At 44.7% G+C, this 21,033-nt stretch overlaps 1 protein-coding gene across 2 annotated transcripts in view; it reads right to left on the bottom strand.

Annotated features, from left to right (window-relative positions):
• The window catches only part of LOC104596711 (ion channel protein), a 79,646-nt gene that overhangs the window by 38,595 nt on the left and 20,018 nt on the right, over positions 1–21,033 (bottom strand). For both annotated transcript variants that reach the window (XM_010257969.3, XM_088887906.1), the window contains exon 7: positions 682–930. In XM_010257969.3, the coding sequence (XP_010256271.1) occupies positions 682–930 (249 nt within the window). The remainder of the gene's footprint in view (positions 1–681; positions 931–21,033) is intronic.

The raw sequence follows: 21,033 nt of genomic DNA, 5'->3' as shown, positions 1-21,033 counted from the left end.
AAACTACTTTTGTTCATCAAAAGAAAAAAAAAAATTTGTCCTATGTAGGACTTGAACTGCAAGAATACAACTATTGTATATTAAGAACATGATACCCTAAAGCATTGAGCTTATAGGTTTTCTTCAAATATTTTATTTCTTTTAGAATTTAAATTTGCATATTCTTGTATCTTATGTTTTTATTTTTGTTCTTTCTTTTTCAAAAGTGGCATCTAGTTTTTTCAAGCTCATGCTTCACTCACCGTGCGCCCTGCAGCTTATGCTCTAGGAACCCCTTGTGCTTTAGTTGTGCTTCTCACTTTTAAAACACTGGTTATCAAACAAGATCTAACACATAAATGACCATTAAAAAACTAACTTATGGTGCTACACCATAAAACATAAACATTGGTAATGGTGGATGTTCAAACTGTGACCAACCTCTCTTTGATCAAGTTTGCACATTAACTATTTCTGTACCAACCACGCCACAAATACATGTCAAAAATTTAAAAGTAGCAATAAAAATAATCTTGTATGGCAGTAGAAAGTGAAGGCAGTCAATGCAGAAGTGAATGCATATATTTGGACCATAGTCTTTTGTTTTGTATTTACTGAATCTAAACTACATAAGTTTTCTGCATTCTGTAACTAAGATTAGCGATTGACATCATATGCACATTAAGAAGGAAAGAAGGCAACCTCAGGTAAAGAGCCTGGACTGTAAGTATCATCATCCTCTGCTATAACAAGGACCTCATCACCTTCTTCTAGGACATAATCATCATTTGGATTTAATACAATCTTCCCACCACTTGCAGCAACCTTAACTCCACATGGTACTGCATCAGGGAATGAAATCAGTATATCTCCAAAACTCACACCATACAATTGAGGCCACCTTTTGATATAGAACTCAGCATTCTCAAATCCTAGAATGTCCTCCCATATCTGCACAGAAGTATAAATGCAAATCAAGCCAGAGTCTATATGCATGATTAAGGATCAACAATGGCAGAATATTTAAATCAAATCTATCCTCCACCAACAAATGACAGTTTGGACCTCCTAAAATTTGGACTTCTACAATATTGTATTTTACAAACAGGCACTAAAATCTTGTGCATATAAATTCCAAAGAAATGAGACTGAGATGTGTGAAATAAGTAGGACATTTTAGTGACATTCTCATTTAACACTGTCAAATTATTATTTTATAATTTTAAGATGTTACTCATTGAACTTTCTTTAGCAAGTGGCTGGGTGCCATGGATCTTTGAAAACTTCATGATCTGAAAATCTGAGGCAATAGAATGGAAAAGGTGAAAAAATGAAAAAAAAAAATTACAGCAAACAAGTCCTCCATGGGAAACGGATGCAACATACAATTGCACATGGTGGTGAAATCTGTCCAGTCTCACTTTTAAATCAAAATACAGGATAATGCAGATAGGTTGGTAAGAGAAAAAAAAAAGTTCTTCAAAACAGGACTAGATTGACAATTGAAATTTGAAAATAAAATAAAAATAAAAATGATACAAATAAGGTTAATTAGAAAGTGGTAATGTTGAGGGCCCGGGAATAGGATCTCGTCACGGGTCGGTCCACGGGGAAAACCTCCAGTTTTCCCTTGTTCCTTCCTGCTCTTGATGAACCTATCATGGCGCCTCTAGTGATTTGTTCAAGAGATCACCAACTCTCCTAACTCACTTCTTCAACTGAATATTCGATATCTCATTCAATAATGGGGTCTCCTTAAATAGGAGATTACAAGAGTCCTAATCAAAGGGAGTCTCCTTGCTGGATAGGGAGACTTCCAGTTCTATCTTGCTAAGGATAAGATAAGTTAATCCCAATCTGATAAGCTACTAACAAGATAAGATAAGAGATAAGAACAATAAGATAAGAACAAGCAAAATGAGCTAATCTAATCTAGATAAGGCTGCTGTTGCCGAACTGGGTAGGATGAGCATCACTGAATCACTGCTGCTGCTGGCGGTGGGTCAGGTGCCTGTTGCTGCCGGCGGCAATGGTACGTCTTCCCGAGGAAGGCGTCCATAACATTACTCCCCTCCTGGACTACGAGCTTGTCCTCAAGCTCGAACTCTGGATATGTGGCTTAGAACTCTGCCAATGGGATCCATGTGGCTTCTGTTGATGGTAAATTACACCATTCCACCAAGACTTCAAGGATTCAACGATTGAAACGAGAGCGGGTGACAGCTTTGAAAGAATGGTAGGATCCATCTAATGGACGCCATAAAGGTTGCGGAATGGGTGGGCGAATTTCAAAAATTTTCCTACCTTCTCCCAACTGGGAATCATATTCCCTAAATTTAGAATACAATATTCAAGGATCCTACTTGAACCATAATCAAACCAGATCTGTACCAAAAAAAATGGGAGGAATATACCTGATCCGGAGAAGCAGTATCTCCCAAAGTTGGTGTTCACGCCCAAAGAATGCACCAAGATCCGTTCCTGCTGAAGATGACACAGCTGTGGATGGAACAGAACCAGCAGGGTGCGTCCTACACACTGGATCCTTCACAAGAATCCTCTGGAAGTACTAAACACTGAATCCTTTTCAGTCTTTCTTGCAAGACTGATGTCAAGAACAGATTTCTTGACTTTCTTTTTCTGCAAAGATCTAATCTTGCAAAGGCAGATGGCGGCGGCAGGAGGAGAACTCCAAAAACGAAAAGGCTGAACTGTTTCTTCTTTTCTGGAGTATATGAGATCTGATCTCAATTCGCAGGAACCTTTCTTGCAATTTTTCTTGGTTCGAAATCTGTTGTGTTTCTCTCTCTATTGGGTAGTTTTTCTCCTCCTTTCTTCTTGATTAAGAAACCTCCTAAATCAGGAGTCATCCCAATCCAAATCAGTATTTGGATAGGGGATTATCTTAATCCTATCTGCAGATAGAGTTAGGTTACTCCTGATCTTATCAGGAGGTTACCAGATTCAAATCTAATTTGAATTTGGTCTCTAAGAGTGGACAAGGCTAAAGGCCCAATCCTTTTACTAACTTCATGTTAGACAATTTATGTATGCCCTTAGCTTCAATCTAATTTGATGTACTTTTGTTATTTAGTGGAAATAAATAAAGTGCATGTTTGATTCATGTTGTTTGGTTTAATTCTGTGTAAAACCCTAAAACTGGACATTTATAGAGATTCATGTTAGTTTTAAATGTTCACAGCCGTTGGATAAGTCTGGGGGGATTTATCCTGCCAGGGCTGATGCTGGTGTGCCACCAAGTGTTGGGATGGCCTGTCTCAGCCATCAGGGTAAGACCCGAGGCACATGCAGTATGGGATTACTTGAATCCTTGAACCGGGCCAGATTTCCAGTCTTGCCCTGGACCTTGGAGATAGATGGGCAAAACTGGAAAGTTACACCTGACCCCTAGACTCGATTATGACACTTCACTAGGTGCTGGATCAGGCTGCCTTTGATATGCCAATCAGTGAGATCCTTAGTAGGGATCAAAACCTGGGTATGTTGGGGCAGTTTGAGAATTCATCTGAGTGGGTGGTCATAGTGACAGAATCAGCCACTTTGTCGGACAAAGGGTAATGATCGGGAATGCACTCTCTCTGATGGAAACCAAACTGCCGGCAGTTGATTTCAATCGTTGGAATTTTGTTTTGCAAAATTAATATATTTACATATATATGTACGGTTTCAAAATGTTTGCAAATGGTTTTAATTCCCGGGATCCATGTGAGAGGAGAGTGCGGCACTGTTCCTTGCAGCCGAGGGAGAGGTCTTCTCTTGTCGGGCAGTGCTTGATCATTAAGGGCTGAGAGGTTAAGTGTAAGACCATTTAGGATAATACCTGATGGGCTAATCTTGCAACTGCCCACAGTCCCTGGGTTTTTATAAGATGGCTTGGCCCAGGGACCACTTAATGTAAGTGTTGGGCCCATAGGGTCCATACGATGGACTCAAGGGGTTCATTGAGTTTTTCAGTGAATTCGGCTGGGCCTTGTATTAAAGGCCAGGCCGAACCCATGTGGCTGGTGTGTAGATCAATGCTTGGGTCCCACGCCATACAAAGAAGCCCAACTGGGCAGCAAGTTGGAAGCTAATTAAACACTGAACACTTAATGGGCCAAAAGCCCATTTCGAGGTGGGCTGATATGATCACCCATCCAGGGGGCGAATTTTAGATTGAAGTTAGTAAAAGGATTGGACTCTTAGCTCTATCCACTCTTAGAGACCAAATTCAAATCAGATTTGAATCTAGTAACCTCCTGATAAGATCAGGAGTAAGCTAACTCTATCTGGGAAAGGGATTAAGATCATCCCCTATCCAAATACTGATTTGGATTGGGATAACTCCTAAGGAGGAGATTTCGAACCAACTAAGAGGAAGAAATATCAGATTTCGAACCAAGCAAGATCTTAAGAAGGGTTCCTGCGATTTGAGATTAGATCTCATACTCTCCAGAAAAGAAAAACAGTTCAGCCTTTTTCGTTTTCTGGAGATCTCCTCCTGCCGCCGCCATCTGCAATATTGCAAGATTCGATCTTTGTAGAAAAGAAGTCAAGAAACCAGTTCTTGACATCAGTCTTGCAAGAAAGACTGAAAGAATCAGTGTTTAGTACATCCAGGGGATTCTTGTGAAGGATCCAGTGTGTAGGACGCACCCTGCTGGTTCTGTTCCATCCACAGCTGTGTCATCTTCAGCAGGGACAGATTTTGGAGCATTCTTTGGGCGTAAACACCAACTTTGGGAGATATTGCTTCTCCGGATCAGGTATAATCCTCCCATTTATCTTTTGGTACAGATCTGGTTTGATTAGGGTTCAAGTAGATCCTTGAATATTGTATTCTAAATTTAGGGAATATGATTCCCAGTTGGGAGAAGGTAGGAAATTTTTGAAATTCCCCCGCCCATTCCGCAACCTTTATGGCGTCCATTAGATGAATCCTACCATTCTTTCACTTCAATCTCAAATTCGCCCCATGGATGGGTGATCATATTAGCCCACCTCGAAATGGGCTTTTTGCCCATTAAGTGTTCAATGTCTAATTACTTTCCAATCTGCTGCCCAGTTGGGCTTCTTTGTATGGCGTGGGACCCAAGCATTGATCTACACACCAGCCACATGGGTTCGGCCTGGCCTTTAATACAAGGCCCAGCCGAATTCACTGAAAAACTCAATGAACCCCTTGAGTCCATCATATGGACCCTATGGGCCCAACACTTACATTAAGTGGTCCCTGGGCCAAGCCATCTTATAAAAACCCAGGGACTGTGGGCAGGTGCAAGATTAGCCCATCAGGTATTATCCTAAATGGTCTTACACTTAACCTCTCAGCCCTTAATGATCAAGCACTGCCCAACAAGAGAGGACCTCTCCCTCCGCTGCAAGGAACAGTGCCGCACTTCCCTCTCACATGGATCCCGGGAATTAAAACCATTTGCAAACAATTTGAAACCGTACATATAAATATAAGTATGTTAATTTTGCAAAACAAAATTCCAACGATTGAAATCAACTGCCGGCAGTTTGGTTTCCATCAGAGAGTGCATTCCCGATCATTACCCTTTGTCCGACAAAGTGGCTGATTCTGTCACTATGATCACCCACTCAGATGAATTCTCAAACTGCCCCAACATACCCAGGTTTTGATCCCCGCTAAGGATCTCAATGATTGGCATATCAAAGGCAGCCTGATCCAGCACCTAGTGAAGTGTCATAATCGAGTCTAGGGGTCAGGTGCAACTTTCCAGTTTTGCCCATCTATCTCCAAGGTCCAGGGCAAGACTGGAAATCTGGTCCAGTTCAAGGATTCAAGTAATCCCATACTGCATGTGCCTCGGGTCTTACCCTGGTGGCTGAGACAGGCCATCCCAACACTTGGTGGCACACCAGCATCAGCCTTGGCAGGATAAATCTCCCCAGACTTGTCCAACGGCTGTGAACATTTAAAACTAACATGAATCTCTATAAATGTCCAGTTTTAGGGTTTTACACAGAATTAAACCAAACAACATGAATCAAACATGCACTTTATTTATTTCCACTAAATAACAAAAGTACATCAAATCAGATTGAAGCTAAGGGCATACATAAACTGTCTAACAAGCTTTAGGTTGGGGGACCAGCTTGCCATCTTTCAAGGGTGGCAGGGAGGGAACTTGGTTCGGGGAACACCCATAAATGGCTTCAGCAAGGAGATGTGGAAGACATCATGAATCCGGCAGGTCTCAGGCAATTCCAGCTGGTAGGCCACACTGCCAATCCGTCGTAGAACCTTGTAGGGCCCATAGAACTTAGGGGCCAGCTTCGGGGCAGCCTTGTGGCGCAAGAAGCATTGCCGGTAGGGCTGGAGTTTCAACCAAACAAATTGTCCTGGATCGAATGACAGTTCCTGGTGGTGCTTGTCGTAGTGGAGCTTCATGCGGAGCTGGGCCTGCTGTAAGCGAAGGCAGACGTCGGCTAGGAGGGCGTCGTGTTCTTGTAAGGAGTGATCAATTGCTTCCAAACGAGTAGAACCCGGCTCGTAGGACAGCAAGCGGGGAGGATCCTTGCCATAAATGACGCAAAAGGGAGTCATGCCGAGGGAAGAATGGTAGGCTGTGTTGTAGCAGTACTCGGCCCAAGGGAGCCAATCCACCCACCGTTGTGGTTGATCGCCTACGAAACAGCGGAGATACATCTCGATTGTGCGGTTAACCACTTCCATCTGACCGTCGGTTTGTGGCTGGTAAGTTGATGAGTAGGCCAGGGTGGTGCCTTGTAGCCGGAATAACTCTTTCCAGAAGGCACTAGTGACAATCGGGTCTCTATCGCTGACTATGGATTCAGGTAACCCATGTAAGCAAAAGACATGTGTAAAGAAGGCGAGGGCAACCGAAGAGGCACTGTACGAGTGTGATAGAGGAATGAAGTGGGTGTATTTAGAGAAGCGGTCGACTACCACGAAGAGAACTGATTTGCCACCTACCTTGGGTAGTCCCTCAATGAAGTCCATGGATATGTCGGCCCAGATCTGTGTCGGGATGGAAAGGGGCTGAAGGAGGTCTGCCGGGTGTAGGTTTTCCCATTTGTGCTGTTGGCATGTGGAGTAATTCTGGACAAAATCTCGAATAGGAGTCTTCATACCTCGCCAATGGAAATCAGTCCGGACGCGATGTAGTGTTTTTTGAATGCCCTCGTGGGTGGACGTATGGATGCTGGTGATGATGGTGGGGATCAACGGGCAGTCTGGTGGAAAATGGACTCGTCCCTTATACAGTACCAACCCGTCTTGAAGTGACCAATTCAGGTCGGCGGTGCCGAACTGGATCTTCTGTAGCAAGAGCAACCATTCCGAGGACTGTGGTGCTGCCTTCTTAATGTCATCAAACAGAGAGATCCGAGGTTGGGAAATGCTACACAAAACCATCGCGTCTTCATCTTGCCTAGACAAGGCATCAGCTGCGCGATTTGAGGACCCCGCCTTATATTCCACCCGGAAGTCAAACCCGAGCAGTTTGCTAACCCAATGCTGCTGAGGGGAAGTGGTGAGACGCTGCTCTAACAGGTATTTGAGGCTGTAATGATCAATTTTGACGACGAATGACCACCCCCACAAATATGGCCTCCAGTGCTGGACGGCTCGAGCTAGGCCAATTAGTTCGTGCTCATAAGCTAGAAGCTTCAGGTGCCAGTCGGCCAGTCTACGGCTGAAGAAAGCAATCGGGTGCCCTTGCTGCTGTAATACGGCCCCAATACCCACTCCGGAAGCATCGCACTCGACTGTAAATTCGAGGGCAAAATTAGGTAATTGCAAGACAGGGGTGGAAGACAGGGCATTTCTCAGTGTCAGGAAAGCTTCATCTGCTGCGTCGTCCCACCGGAAGGAATTTTTTTTCAACAGGTTGGTTAACGGGGCGGCCAACACTCCATAGTTCTGTACAAATTTGCGGTAGTAACCCATTAAACCGAGGAACCCGCGTAAGGCCTTGGCTGATTGAGGTTTGGGTTATTCTTTTATAGCCTGAATCTTGGAACTATCAATTGTCACACCCTGCCCATGGATGACGTGGCCGAGATAAAGAACCTGTCGCTCCCCAAAGGAGCACTTGGACCGTTTCAGGAATAATTTGTGTTGGCGTAGGAGATCGAAAACGGTCCTCAGATGGTGGACATGCTCTACCCATGAATTGCTGTAAACGAGGATATCATCAAAGAAAACTAAAACAAATTTGCGCAGATGGGGCTGGAATACCTCGTTCATTAGTGACTGAAATGTAGATGGAGCGTTGGAGAGTCTGAATGGCATGACTAAAAATTCGATGGTGGGTGCGAAAAGCAGTCTTCTTCACGTCACCGGGAGCCATGCGAACTTGGAAGTATCCGGTCCAACTTAGAGAAATACTGGGCACCATGCAACTCGTCCAGCAGTTCGTCCACAACGGGAATAGGGAACTTATCTTTGATCGTCCGGTCATTGAGTTCTCTATAGTCAACACAAAACCTCCACGTTCCATCTTGCTTCGCCACCAACAGAACTGGCGAAGAGAAGGGGGAGTGACTTTTGCATATGATTCCTTGGTTCAGCATCTCTGTACATTGTTTCTCTATCTCGTCCTTCTGTAAGTGAGGGTAGCGATAAGGCCGGACAACGACTGGTGCTGAACCCGCCACCAAAGGAATACGATGGTCGCAAGCTCGGGGAGGGGGGAGGCCCTTGGGTTCCTAGAACAGATCTGAAAACTAGGCGAGAAGTTTTTCCATGGCTGCCTGTTCTGTCTGAAGTGCATGGACCTGTGGTGTCCTTTCTTTAACCCTGCAACTGTGCCATGAAACTTGCTTTCCATTTAGGTGGAAGGTCATGGTGAGTGCGCTGAAGTCCCACAAAATCGGGCCTAGGGTTATTAACCACTTGACCCCTAGAACAATATCGAACCCATCCAATGAAAGTACAAATAAATCAGCAAGAAACAGTTCAGAATTGACCTGTACCGGCACGTCCTTACAAATTCCTGGACTGTGAACTCTCTCACCATTTGCAATGGCTACCTGTAGTCGCGGTCGAAGCTCCATTGGCAGTTTCAACTGAAGGGCGGCATGTTCACTTATGAAGTTGTGTGTACTCCCTGAATCGACGAGAATGCGCACCGGTTGACCTGCTATTTGTGCCTGTAACTGCATGGTCTGAGAAGTTTTAATGCCAGTGATCGCATGGAGAGAGATCTCTGGCTCGAATATGACTGGTTCTTCTTCCTCCTCCTCTTGTTCATCGATGAGGAGGCAAAAAAGCCTCTTGCATCTATGTCCTGCCGAGTAGAGGTCATCACAGTTGAAACATTGGCCTCTTGTTCGGCGTTCTGCCATTTCTGCCCTGGTCAGACGCTTAATGGGTGGAGCGGCCATGTTGCTACCTGTACTCGTCATTGGTCTAGAGGCGGTGGTGGTGGGAGATTTCAGTTCTCGGTTGGTAGCAGAAGAGGGAGTCGTTGTTGCTGATCTTGGGGGTACCCATGAGTTTGGTGGCCGACCCACATTAAAAGTTCCGCGGCTGAGCTGCAGCTTGCGCTCGAACGCGCGGGCTAAGTTCATGGTTGTGACCAAATTTGGGGGATTCTGCATCTCGACATCCACCCGCAGGGGTTCTGATAGCCCTGCCGTGAACATATCCACTTGCTGGTCGGGTCGCACGGAGGATGCCCTCGCGAGGAGGGTTTGGAACTGTCGCTGATATTCAGCCACTGTGCCGGTCTGTTTAAGGTTAATCAGCTCACACAGTGGGTTGCTGGTCAGTGAGGGTCCGAACCTAAGAAGGCAATAGGACTTAAACTGGGGCCAACTAAGCCTGGGTTCTTCTTGCTCTAACCGATAAAACCAAAGTTGTGCTTCCTCTGTTAAGTGAAAGGCGGCTAGACTTACCTTATCCCGGTCATCTGTCCGTTGGTTCCGAAAAAATTGCTCGCAGCGATACAGCCAGCCTAAGGGGTCTCCGTTGCCGTTGTACGACGGGAATTCCAGCCTGCTATACTTGGGGACGACTGCGGTTCTTTGGCTAACGGACTGCTGCTTGCCAGATCTGGTCGGCGGCCATTGGCGGCTGTCCCTCCTTCAGAGTTCCCTTCCCTACTAGAAAGGAATAGCTCCATCAGGCATTGAAGCTCCCTCACTTCGTCTTTGATCTCACAGATTTCGGAGCTGGTCTCCACGAGTTGGTGCTCGAGGTCGTGGACCCTGGATGGTAGCTGCTCCAGATCACCCATGACGCCTTGCTCTGATACAAAGTTGTTGAGGGCCCGGGAATAGGATCTCGTCACGGGTCGGTCCACGGGGAAAACCTCCTGTTTTCCCTTGTTCCTTCCTGCTCTTGATGAACCTATCTTGGCGCCTCTGGTGATTTGTTCAAGAGATCACCAACTCTCCTAACTCACTTCTTCAACTGAATATTCGATATCTCATTCAATAATGGGGTCTCCTTAAATAGGAGATTACAAGAGTCCTAATCAAAGGGAATCTCCTTGCTGGATAGGGAGACTTCCAGTTCTATCTTGCTAAGGATAAGATAAGCTAATCCTAATCTGATAAGCTACTAACAAGATAAGATAAGAGATAAGAACAATAAGATAAGAACAAGCAAAATGAGCTAATCTAATCTAGATAAGGCTGTTGTTGCCGAACTGGGTAGGATGAGCATCACTGAATCACTGCTGCTGCTGGCGGTGGGTCAGATGCCTGTTGCTTCCGGCGGCGATGGTACGTCTTCCCGAGGAAGGCGTCCATAACAGGTAAGTAGAATAAAAGAGCAGGGAAGCTTAGGGGTTGGGAGATTAAAAGATAAGAATAGGACATTACTAGGCAAATGGATTTGGAAGTGGGACATTGTAGCATTTAGTAATAAGAAGCAAATATAAGTCAGACTCTAATAGGTGGGGTCCAGGAAATACCACAAGTAGTACCCTTAGATATCCATCAACTATGATTTAGTCTCTAGATAGATCTAAGGTGAAATGCTGGAAGGACCATTGGTGGGGAGACTTTCCTCTTAGCCTCTTACCCTAGAATTTATAACCCCTTCATAATTAAATATAAATACATAAATGAAGGGGGAATCACATAGGACCTAGTTTTAAGAACGGAGCTTAGGGAATCAGAAACACCTGCTGTCATAGACCATTTCTTTTATCAATAACAGAAAATTTTATTAAAAAAAAGAAATATAACTTACAAAGGAAACAACGGGGAGAGATAAAAACTCTTAACCCTCACCAAGAAAGCCGACAAAACAGTAAAAGCACTGCCCAAAACAAATGTTCCCCCATCCCACCCCTTGTTTAGCCAGAGTATCTGCAAAGGAATTTGCAGGTCTTTTCACCCAATGAAACTGAATCTCTATTCCCCAAGTTACCCAGTCAAACTCTCTTTTTTCATTAGCAAATTTCCAGAGTTCACTATTCTCCTTTTGCAGCCATCCCATCACCAGTTTCAAATCTCCTTCTACAATTACCTTTTGAATATTCAACTCCTCGGACTCCTTTACCCCTTCTAACACCGCCATGACCTCGGCTCTAAGAGAGTCAGCAACCCCAATAGGACCAGAATACATCGCAACTACTTTTCCCTCTTCATCTCAAAGGTTCCTCCTACACCTGAGGGCCCCGAATTGCCCTCACTACTACCATCAAAGTTCAGTTTTATGAAGCAGGTGCAGACCAAACAGGACTGGCTATCATCCTGACTGGTGCTGAAAGTGCAACTTCTTTCCAATTAGTGAGCATCAGGCCTGTATATATATGATCAAACAGATCCAGTGATTTTTCCCACTGGACCACTCTAACGTTCACTGCTTCAATGATGGCTTCTTTACTCCTTTCCTTTTCAGAGAAGATACTTGCATTCCTTTCTTTCCAAACTGTCCAACAAATGGAAGCCCTACCACATCTCCAAAGAACTTTGCCCCTCTTCTTAGGCCACCTGAAAAAAGAAGCAAACAAGTCGCATATGCTTGGTGGAGTCCGGCTGCAGAAAACCAAGGAGAGAAACCAAACCCAAATATCCAACACAAAAGGGCAAGAGATTAATAAGTGGTAGCAGCTCTCACCATTGGCTTTACACAGAATGCACCAGTTTGGGGATAAACACCATGAGGGTCCTTTCTTTTGGAGCATATCACAAGTATTGCATCTTTCTAGAACAGCTTCCCAACAAAAGGTGCCAACCCTAGGAGGAATCAGCTCACCCAAGACATCTAAGACAGTAAAAGATTCTCCAAGACCGTTGGAAGACTGAATGAGAGCTCTAAAAAAGGAAGCACAGGAACAAACACCAGAGGAATTCATAGTCCACATTCTTCCATCTTCCTTCAAGGAATTCAAAACCACCCCATTCAAAAGCTCTAGTAAAGCCAATAAGTCATTGACTTCCGAATCCCGAAGACCCCTTCTAAGGCCTAGATTTCAATCAGACCCATAACTAGATTCAGAAGGAACCAGAAAAGTAGGCACCAGCTCTTGTCTGAACAAGGATAAGGAATACATAGAAGGAAATTGTTCTTTCAAAGGCACATCCCCCACCCAAATATAATCCCAGAATTTCAGTTGAATACCTATAACAGAGGTCATACCTGATAAAATGCAAGAAAGAGGGAAGAATGGTGTTAATAGACCTCCAAGAGGTATGCCTTGATCTGTAGTGAGAATTGGCTGAATGGGCCTTAGTTTCTTTATTTTTCCTTAGGTTACGTTTATGACCTTGTGTTAGTAGGTAGGCCTTAGTTATGGGCCTATTTTTTCTTTTTTATTGTTTTGATTATTGTCTTTAGTGATGGATGCCTTACTAAGGGCACTCATGTAATTGTCTTTATTTTTACAACAAAAGAATAAAAGAGATCATTAGGGGCTGAAGAGAGGTTTTGAACTCTCACTCTTCTTCTTCCCCTTCTTCCATCTTCTTCCTCCTTTACTTTTCTCTCTCCCATCTTCTTCAATCTTCTTCTTCTCTTCTGTTTTTCTTTTCTTTATTTCAGATTATTACATGTGTGTTTCACAAGGTATCAAAGAGGGTTCTCACCTTCAACATCTTTCTCCTTTCTTAGCCCATACGCAGTGTGTATGGAGAATTGATCGGCTGATCAATTAGCAACTTATGTAGCCCCATTAGGAGGGTTTTTGGAGAGGTTTTGTGGAGACTTTCATCCTTAGTTGAAGCCCAAGGCAGGTTCTTGGAGTTTTTTCCCAAAAACCCTAGATAACTGAAGAAATCTTGTTACAGGTACTAGAGACACTTTGAAGCTGGCGCTTGGGGATCAAAAGGGAGCTCTTTGATTTCTATTAAGGGTGGTTTATGTTGGACAAAGTTCTGAAACCTCTAGTAGGAGCAGTTGAACTTTCTCTCCTTCTCCCATCCTGTCGGGTCCTATGAAACCCTAGTTTTGGGTGATTGAAGAGTAGTCCTTACACACACACACACACAAATTTGTTGACTTTCCCCATTCAGATCTGGCCGGTTTGTCTTCTCATTATCATAGTGGAGTAAATCTATTAGATCAATATGGAGGCAATTTCTCTTGCTCCTCTTTCTTCAGACATCTTGCATCTGCTAGCTCCCAAGGGGTGGTTCTCCCGGTGAAAGAAATATGGAGCAAGACTATCCTGCCAAAAATTCAAGCTTTCTATTGAACTCTTTTCCTTTGTAAGGTGGGATCCTCCCCAAGAGGTGATGGACATTTCCGATCCTAACTTCTTAAGGCAACAAAAGGAGGGAGAATAATGTGGAGAGCTACTAAGGCAACTGTTGCTTGGGAGTGTGGGAGGAAAGAATTAACAGAATTTTTGCTGGAAAAAATTAGAACTTTGGAAGAGATAATTGACAACATAAAAGTGAGGGTTACCTTGTTTAAACAAGTGACAAACTCACGGAGGCTTTTGCACCTAATCATCGCAGAGCACAGGGAAGGAGAAAAATGGCAGAGGCTTTTGCACCGGCAAGGAGCTGGAGAAGATCTATCAAGGTGGAGAGTAAAGAACTGATACTGGAAGAAATGTTTCATCAGAAGGAGTTGACGGTGAAGATTAGAGAAAGATCAAGAAGGATGGTGTTTCTGGTCGGAGAAGCTCTGGTGTGGTTTCAAAGCTTTCTCGATGGTGCAGTCAATGTTAGTTGGTCTGTGGAGTGGAAAGATACTTTCAGAACTTCAAGGAAAGAGTATGCTGCAGAACGAAGGAGAAATTCCAAAGGGTGGTTTGTGATGTTAGAAGAAAGATTTGAAGAAAAGAAAAAACAAATAATCATCATACCAGAAGGAAAAAGGCTGGAGGGTTGGATAAAGGTAGCAAACGAGATTCACCAGTTTGTGGTAAGAATTTGGACCAAGGCTGTGACAGAACAATCTAAGAAGCCTGTAGTGAAGGAAAATACTCTGGGAAGGAAAGAGGACTTGAAAGTCTGAAGGGAAATATTGGAGAAAGCGGGGACAGAAGAAAAGGAAGAAAATAATGGAGCTACGTCAGTTGTTCGCTCTGCGCCTATACCAAAGATTTTGGTCGAAGGGGAAAAAGGTGACTGGGAGTGAAAGCTAATTTTATCAGCGAAGAATGTAGTGAAGGATTGGAAGCTGATCTTGGAGGAGGTGACAGAAAAACTAGGCCTGGAACAGACGGCTATTCTAATCCCTTTTTCTGATAAGAAGGCAGTGCTAGATGCGGGAAATGCACAGTTGGAGTCTACGACTGTAGAAACGAAAGAAGGGCTGATATTGGTCGAAAGCTGGTGGCCCTCCTGCAACTCAGTGGATCTTGTAGATGGTTTCTTTCAAGTGAAACTGCTTGGACTGTCATTCAATCTGTGGCAGAAATCCTTCCTCGAAAAGGTGGCGATCACCATGGGAAGGGTGCTTGTCTCCTTCAAAAAATTGGATCTCAGAGCTGCTCGATTAAGAGTAGCGGGTGTCAAGCCGGAAAGAGTTCCGCGGTCGATTGAAATCTTTGCTGAAAGAGTTCCATGGAACCATTTCCGACGCTACCCATACTTTGGCTGGGTGAGTGACATGTGGGGGCATTAGGGAAAGAGAACGAGGACATGTAAGCAAACAGGTGGAGGGTGTGGTAAAGAAGAGTGAGTCATACTTAAAGAAGAGGGCGAGCTTTTTCTCAGAAAGAGAGTTTTGTTCAAATAACCCTTGTAGCAAGGCGGGGTTTTACTCCTATAAGGAAGTCCTAAAGTCGGGAGGAAAGTTGTGGGGTGTGCGAGGCCCACCTGAGAAGGAGAAGAGACATGTATGTTCCCAAGAACACGCGGACGAGAGGAAGGAGTCGATGGACCAAACCGGGGCTTGGTCCGATCAACCGGGTCATAGAGTTAGTAATCACGTGAGGTTGAGGGTTGAGTCATTGAGAGACCAAAGTGGTGGTCTATCTTCGTCCCCAACCATTGGAAGGGCCATCACAGGCATGAAAGGGGTCGAACTGAATTGGATGCCCAGATCTAATGGCTCGGTGGGGCATCCAAACCCAAGATTTTCCAGGCAGGGGCGAAAAGAAGACAGTGACATGGATTGGTGCGGTTCAGAAGAAGAAGAGTACTTTTCAAGCTTCGACGAGTCAAACAGCATAGGAAGTGTGGTTGAACAGCAGGCTGATGCAGTGCTGGAAATGGAGGACTGTGTTCTGCATCTTTTCTTCAATCTCCAGTTAGATGAGCGACGATCTCAGAGCAAGATGGATAGCAAAATCTTAGCAGCGCAGGTCTGTTCTGGCCAGGAGGACGACACGAACTCAGAAAGGGGGGGAGCCGACCAAAACCAGCGGCAATCACAGGGGTTGGACATTACGAACGGGGAGAATAGCCAAAGGTTGAACGCAGAGACACCAACAAGGGTCGAGGCACCATCAACAGCTCAAACTGTCAACACTGCACCTGTAGAAACCCAACTTGGAACATCTACTGCGGAGGGTTTGAGGATGATTGATAAGGATCTGCCCTCGAACCTCTCTTTCATCAACCCAAATCTTCAAGGTACTGTTGTGAATTCTATTTTGGCGACTAATGGTTTCTCTAGTGCCTGTGCAGGAGTTTCTGATTCCCATCAACTTCTGAATAAGCCTTTGAATACCGTGATTGCTAATGAGAGAGGAGCTAGCAGCAAGGGGGAGGGAGATTTAGAGGGACAAAAGGAAAAGGAAGGAGAGAAAGGAGAGATGATAACAAAGAAAGTGATAGGAAGGAGAAAAGAAGTAGGGAAAGAAGAAGGGCAGCTAGAAAAGCAGGTGATTTCAGAGGACTCTGAGTCAGATGAGGATCTTTCTCTGAGGAAATGGGCAGAGAGATTAGGTCTGAGAGTCTCAAACTTACCCGTAGAAAAAAAGCAAAAGAAGGAAGAGGAGGTTAGTGAGCTCAAAGGAAAAAGAAAGAAGAGGCAGGTGGAAGGACAAGGAGATGGGAGAGAAAAGCTTTAGTAGAAAAGGTAGGAAATAGGAAGGATAAGCTAGAGGGGGGAAAAGAAGCTGATTTGAAGATGAAGGTTATGAGTTGGAATGTTAGAGGTTTGGGTAGTGCAAATAAAAGAAGAATAATTAAGGAAGTGATTAAAAGAGAAAAGCCGGAGGTGGTTTTGTTACAAGGGTCAAAAGTACAAGGTTTTGATATGAGATGGGTGAGAAGTATATGGTGAAAGAATGGTAGGATCCATCTAATGGACGCCATAAAGGTTGCGGAATGGGTGGGGCGAATTTCAAAAATTTCCTACCTTCTCCCAACTGGGAATCATATTCCCTGAATTTAGAATACAATATTCAAGGATCTACTTGAACCCTAATCAAACCAGATCTGTACCAAAAGATAAATGGGAGGATTATACCTGATCCGGAGAAGCAGTATCTCCCAAAGTTGGTGTTCACGCCCAAAGAATGCTCCAAGATCTGTCCCCGCTGAAGATGACACAGCTGTGGATGGAACAGAACCAGCAGGGTGCGTCCTACACACTGGATCCTTCACAAGAATCCCCTGGATGTACTAAACACTGAATTCTTTCAGTCTTTCTTGCAAGACTGATGTCAAGAACTGGTTTCTTGACTTTCTTTTCTGCAAAGATCGAATCTTGCAACAATGCAGATGGCGGCGGCAGGAGGAGATCTCCAGAAACGAAAAGGCTGAACTGTTTTCTTTTCTGGAGAGTATGAGATCTAATCTCAAATCGCAGGAACCCTTCTTGCTTACCAAAACCCCTTGGATCGAAATCTGATTTCTCTCCCTCTTGGTACATTCGAAATTCTCCTCTCTTTTCTTCTTGATTAAGAAATCTCCTAATTAGGAGTTATCCCAATCCAAATCAGTATTTGGATAGGGGATAATCTTAATCCTTTTCCCAGATAGAGTTAGCTTACTCCTGATCTTATCAGGAGGTTACCAGATTCAAATCTGATTTGAATTTGGTCTCTAAGAGTGGATAAGGCTAAGAGCCCAATCCTTTTTGCTAACTTCAATCTCAAATTCGCCCCATTGATGGGTGATCATATCAGCCCACTTCGAAATGGGCTTTTGGCCCATTAAGTATTCAGTGTTTAATTAGTTTCCAATCTGCTGCCCAGTTGGGCTTCTTTGTATGGCGTGGGACCCAAGCATTGATCTACACACCAGCCACATGGGTTCGGCCCAGCCTTTAATAGAAGGCCCAGCCAAACTCACTGAAAAACTCAATGAACCCCTTGAGTCCATCGTATGAACCCTATGGGCCCAACACTTACATTAAGTGGTCCCTGGGCCAAGCCATCTTATAAAAACCCAGGGACTGTGGGCAGGTGCAAGATTAGCCCATCAGGTATTGTCCTAAATGGTCTTACACTTAACCTCTCAGCCCTTAATGATCAAGCACTGCCCGACAAGAGAGGACCTCTCCCTCGGCTGCAAGGAACAGTGCCGCACTCTCCTCTCACATGGATCCCGGGAATTAAAACCATTTGCAAACATTTTGAAACCGTACATATATATGTAAATATATTAATTTTGCAAAAACAAAATTCCAACGATTGAAATCAACTGCCGGCAGTTTGGTTTCCATCAGAGAGAGTGCATTCCCGATCATTACCCTTTGTCCGACAAAGTGGCTGATTCTGTCACTATGACCACCCACTCAGATGAATTCTCAAACTGCCCCAACATACCCAGGTTTTGATCCCCACTAAGGATCTCACTGATTGGCATATCAAAGGCAGCCTGATCCAGCACCTAGTGAAGTGTCATAATCGAGTCTAGGGGTCAGGTGTAACTTTCCAGTTTTGCCCATCTATCTCCAAGGTCCAGGGCAAGACTGGAAATCTGGTCCGGTTCAAGGATTCAAGTAATCCCATGCTGTATGTGCCTCGGGTCTTACCCTGATGGCTGAGACAGGCCATCCCAACACTTGGTGGCACACCAGTATCAGCCTTGGCAGGATAAATCTCCCCAGACTTATCCAACGGCTGTGAACATTTAAAACTAACATGAGTCTCTACAAATGTCCAGTTTTAGGGTTTTACACAGAATTAAACCAAACAACATGAATCAAACATGCACTTTATTTATTTCCACTAAATAACAAAAGTACATCAAAATGATTGAAGCTAAGGGCATACAAAACTGTCTAACAGCTCCCACTTGCACTTAGGTCCAATCTGGTACAAGCCGGAGTCCCATACTTTCCACGTGTTTCTCAAACACCTTCTGTGTCAGTGGCTTAGTCAATGGGTCTGCCACATTATCCGCTGATGCTACCTTTTGAATTAGGACGTCCCCTCTACCAACGATCTCCCGCAGTACATGGTACTTCCTCTCGATGTGCTTTGACTTCGAGTGGGCCCGAGGCTCTTTAGCCTGGGCGATCGCTCCATTGTTGTCACACAACAACGGGATGGGTGATGTGCTGGATGGAATCGCTCCCAATTCGTGTATGAATTTCTTCATCCACACGGCTTCCTTGGCAGCTTCACTTGCGGCAATGTACTCGGCCTCGGTTCTGGAGTCTGCAGTGGACCCCTGTTTGCTGCTTTTCCAGCAAACAGCACACGATCCTATCGTGAAAACATACCCAGATGTAGACTTTCTATCATCTGGATCCGACTGGAAATCGGCATCGGTATACCCTAGAACTTGCAGTGAACTACCATCGAATACCAGACAAAACTCTTTCGTCCTTCGAAGGTATTTGAGTATGTTCTTCACAGCAGTCCAATGCTCCTGTCCTGGGTTTGCCTGGAATCTGCTTACCACACTCACCGCCTGAGCTATGTCCGGGCGAGTGCACAACATGGCATACATGATGCTCCCCACAGCTGAGGCATAGGGAACGTCTCTCATGCTCTCAATCTCCTCAGAAGTCTTGGGAGACATCTTCTTGGAGAGAGTGACTCCGTGCCTGAAAGGAACGTTTCCTTTCTTGGAGTTTTCCATGCTGTATCTTTTGACAATTTTGTCAATGTAAGCAGCCTGGGACAATCCAATTATCCGCTTCGATCTATCTCTATAGAGTCGAAGACCCAGTATGTATGAAGCTTCTCCAAGATCTTTCATGGAGAACTGCTGTGATAGCCATACCTTGACCGAAGTCAACATTCCTACATCATTCCCAATGAGTAGGATATCGTCCACGTACAAGACCAAAAAGGTGATCTTATCCCCACTGGATTTCCTGTAAACACAGGGCTCATCCGGATTCTGCTCAAAGTCAAACGTTTTGACTGCAGAATCAAAACGGATGTTCCAACTCCTAGAAGCCTGCTTAAGTCCATATATGGATCTATTAAGTTTACATACCATGTGTTCCTGACCAGCAGCAATGAAGCCTTGCGGCTGCTGCATGTAGATATCTTCACTAAGATCTCCATTCAGGAACGCTGTTTTGACATCCATTTGCCAAATCTCGTAATCATGGTACGCTGCTACAGCTAGCAGGATCCTAATGGATTTAAGCATGGCCACCGGTGAAAAGGTTTCCTCATAGTCGATGCCTTCTTTCTGAGTATACCCTTTCGCCACCAAACGAGCTTTAAAGGTCTCAATCCTGCCATCGGGGCCCTTCTTCCTCTTGTAGATCCATTTGCAACCAATTGCTTTTACCCCGGAGGGCGGATCCACTAGAGTCCAGACTCCATTGGTCTCCATTGAATCCATCTCGGCTCTCATGGCCTCCACCCACTTCTGGGAGTCTATGTCTAACATAGCTTCCGCGTAAGACACGGGATCCTCTTCACTAGTCAAGGCTTCCACCAGGTAACTATCCTGGTCATAACCATATCGGACTGGTGGTCTGGATACCCGGGTGGACCTTCTAGGTTGGTCATTACCTGGAACTTGTGGGTCATCTCCCACTGCTCCTGAGCTCTCCTCATCAAGAACTATTTCCTGACGATGGGTGTCCAGGATGTAATCGGATTCTAAGAATCGGGCGTTTCGACTGCAGAACACTTTCTGCTCACTTGGGTCATAGAATAGATAACCCACCGAATCCTTTGGGTAGCCTATAAACAGGCAACGGCTGGTTTTAGATTCCAACTTGTCCGCACTTGTTCTTTTAACGTGTGCAGGACAACCCCAAATCTTCAAGTGTCGCACACTTGGCTTCCTTCCGGTCCAAAGCTCATATGGAGTTTTCGGAACAGATTTGGTTGGAACCCTATTCAGCACGTAGATAGCAGTCTCTAATGCGTATCCCCAAAAGGATGTGGGTAATTCTGAGCGTACGAGAAGTGACCGGACCATGTCTAATAAGGTCCTATTTCTCCTCTCTGAAACACCGTTGAGTTGAGGTGTAGCAGGAGGAGCTAGTTGTGACACTATCCCATTGGCCTTTAAGTAGTCCCTGAATTCGTAAGAGAGATACTCGCCACCTCGATCTGATCGAAGGGCCTTAATTTCTCTCTCTAACTGTTTCTGGACTTCCTGTCTGAACTCTTTGAACTTTTCAAATGATTCAGACTTATGTCTCATTAGGTACACGTAACCATATCGTGAAAAATCATCTGTAAAGGTGATGAAGTACACGTGTTGATTCCGTGTCCTAACACTCAGGGGACCACATACATCAGTATGTATTAGGTCAAGTGTGCCTGCACATCTTTC

Source organism: Nelumbo nucifera, chromosome 5 (genome assembly GCF_055504915.1).
Source record: "Nelumbo nucifera cultivar China Antique chromosome 5, China Antique-T2T, whole genome shotgun sequence".
Classification (NCBI taxonomy): domain Eukaryota; kingdom Viridiplantae; phylum Streptophyta; class Magnoliopsida; order Proteales; family Nelumbonaceae; genus Nelumbo; species Nelumbo nucifera.
The sequence above is the reverse complement of the archived record's forward strand: the minus strand, read 5'-3'. Positions and strand labels throughout refer to the sequence as shown.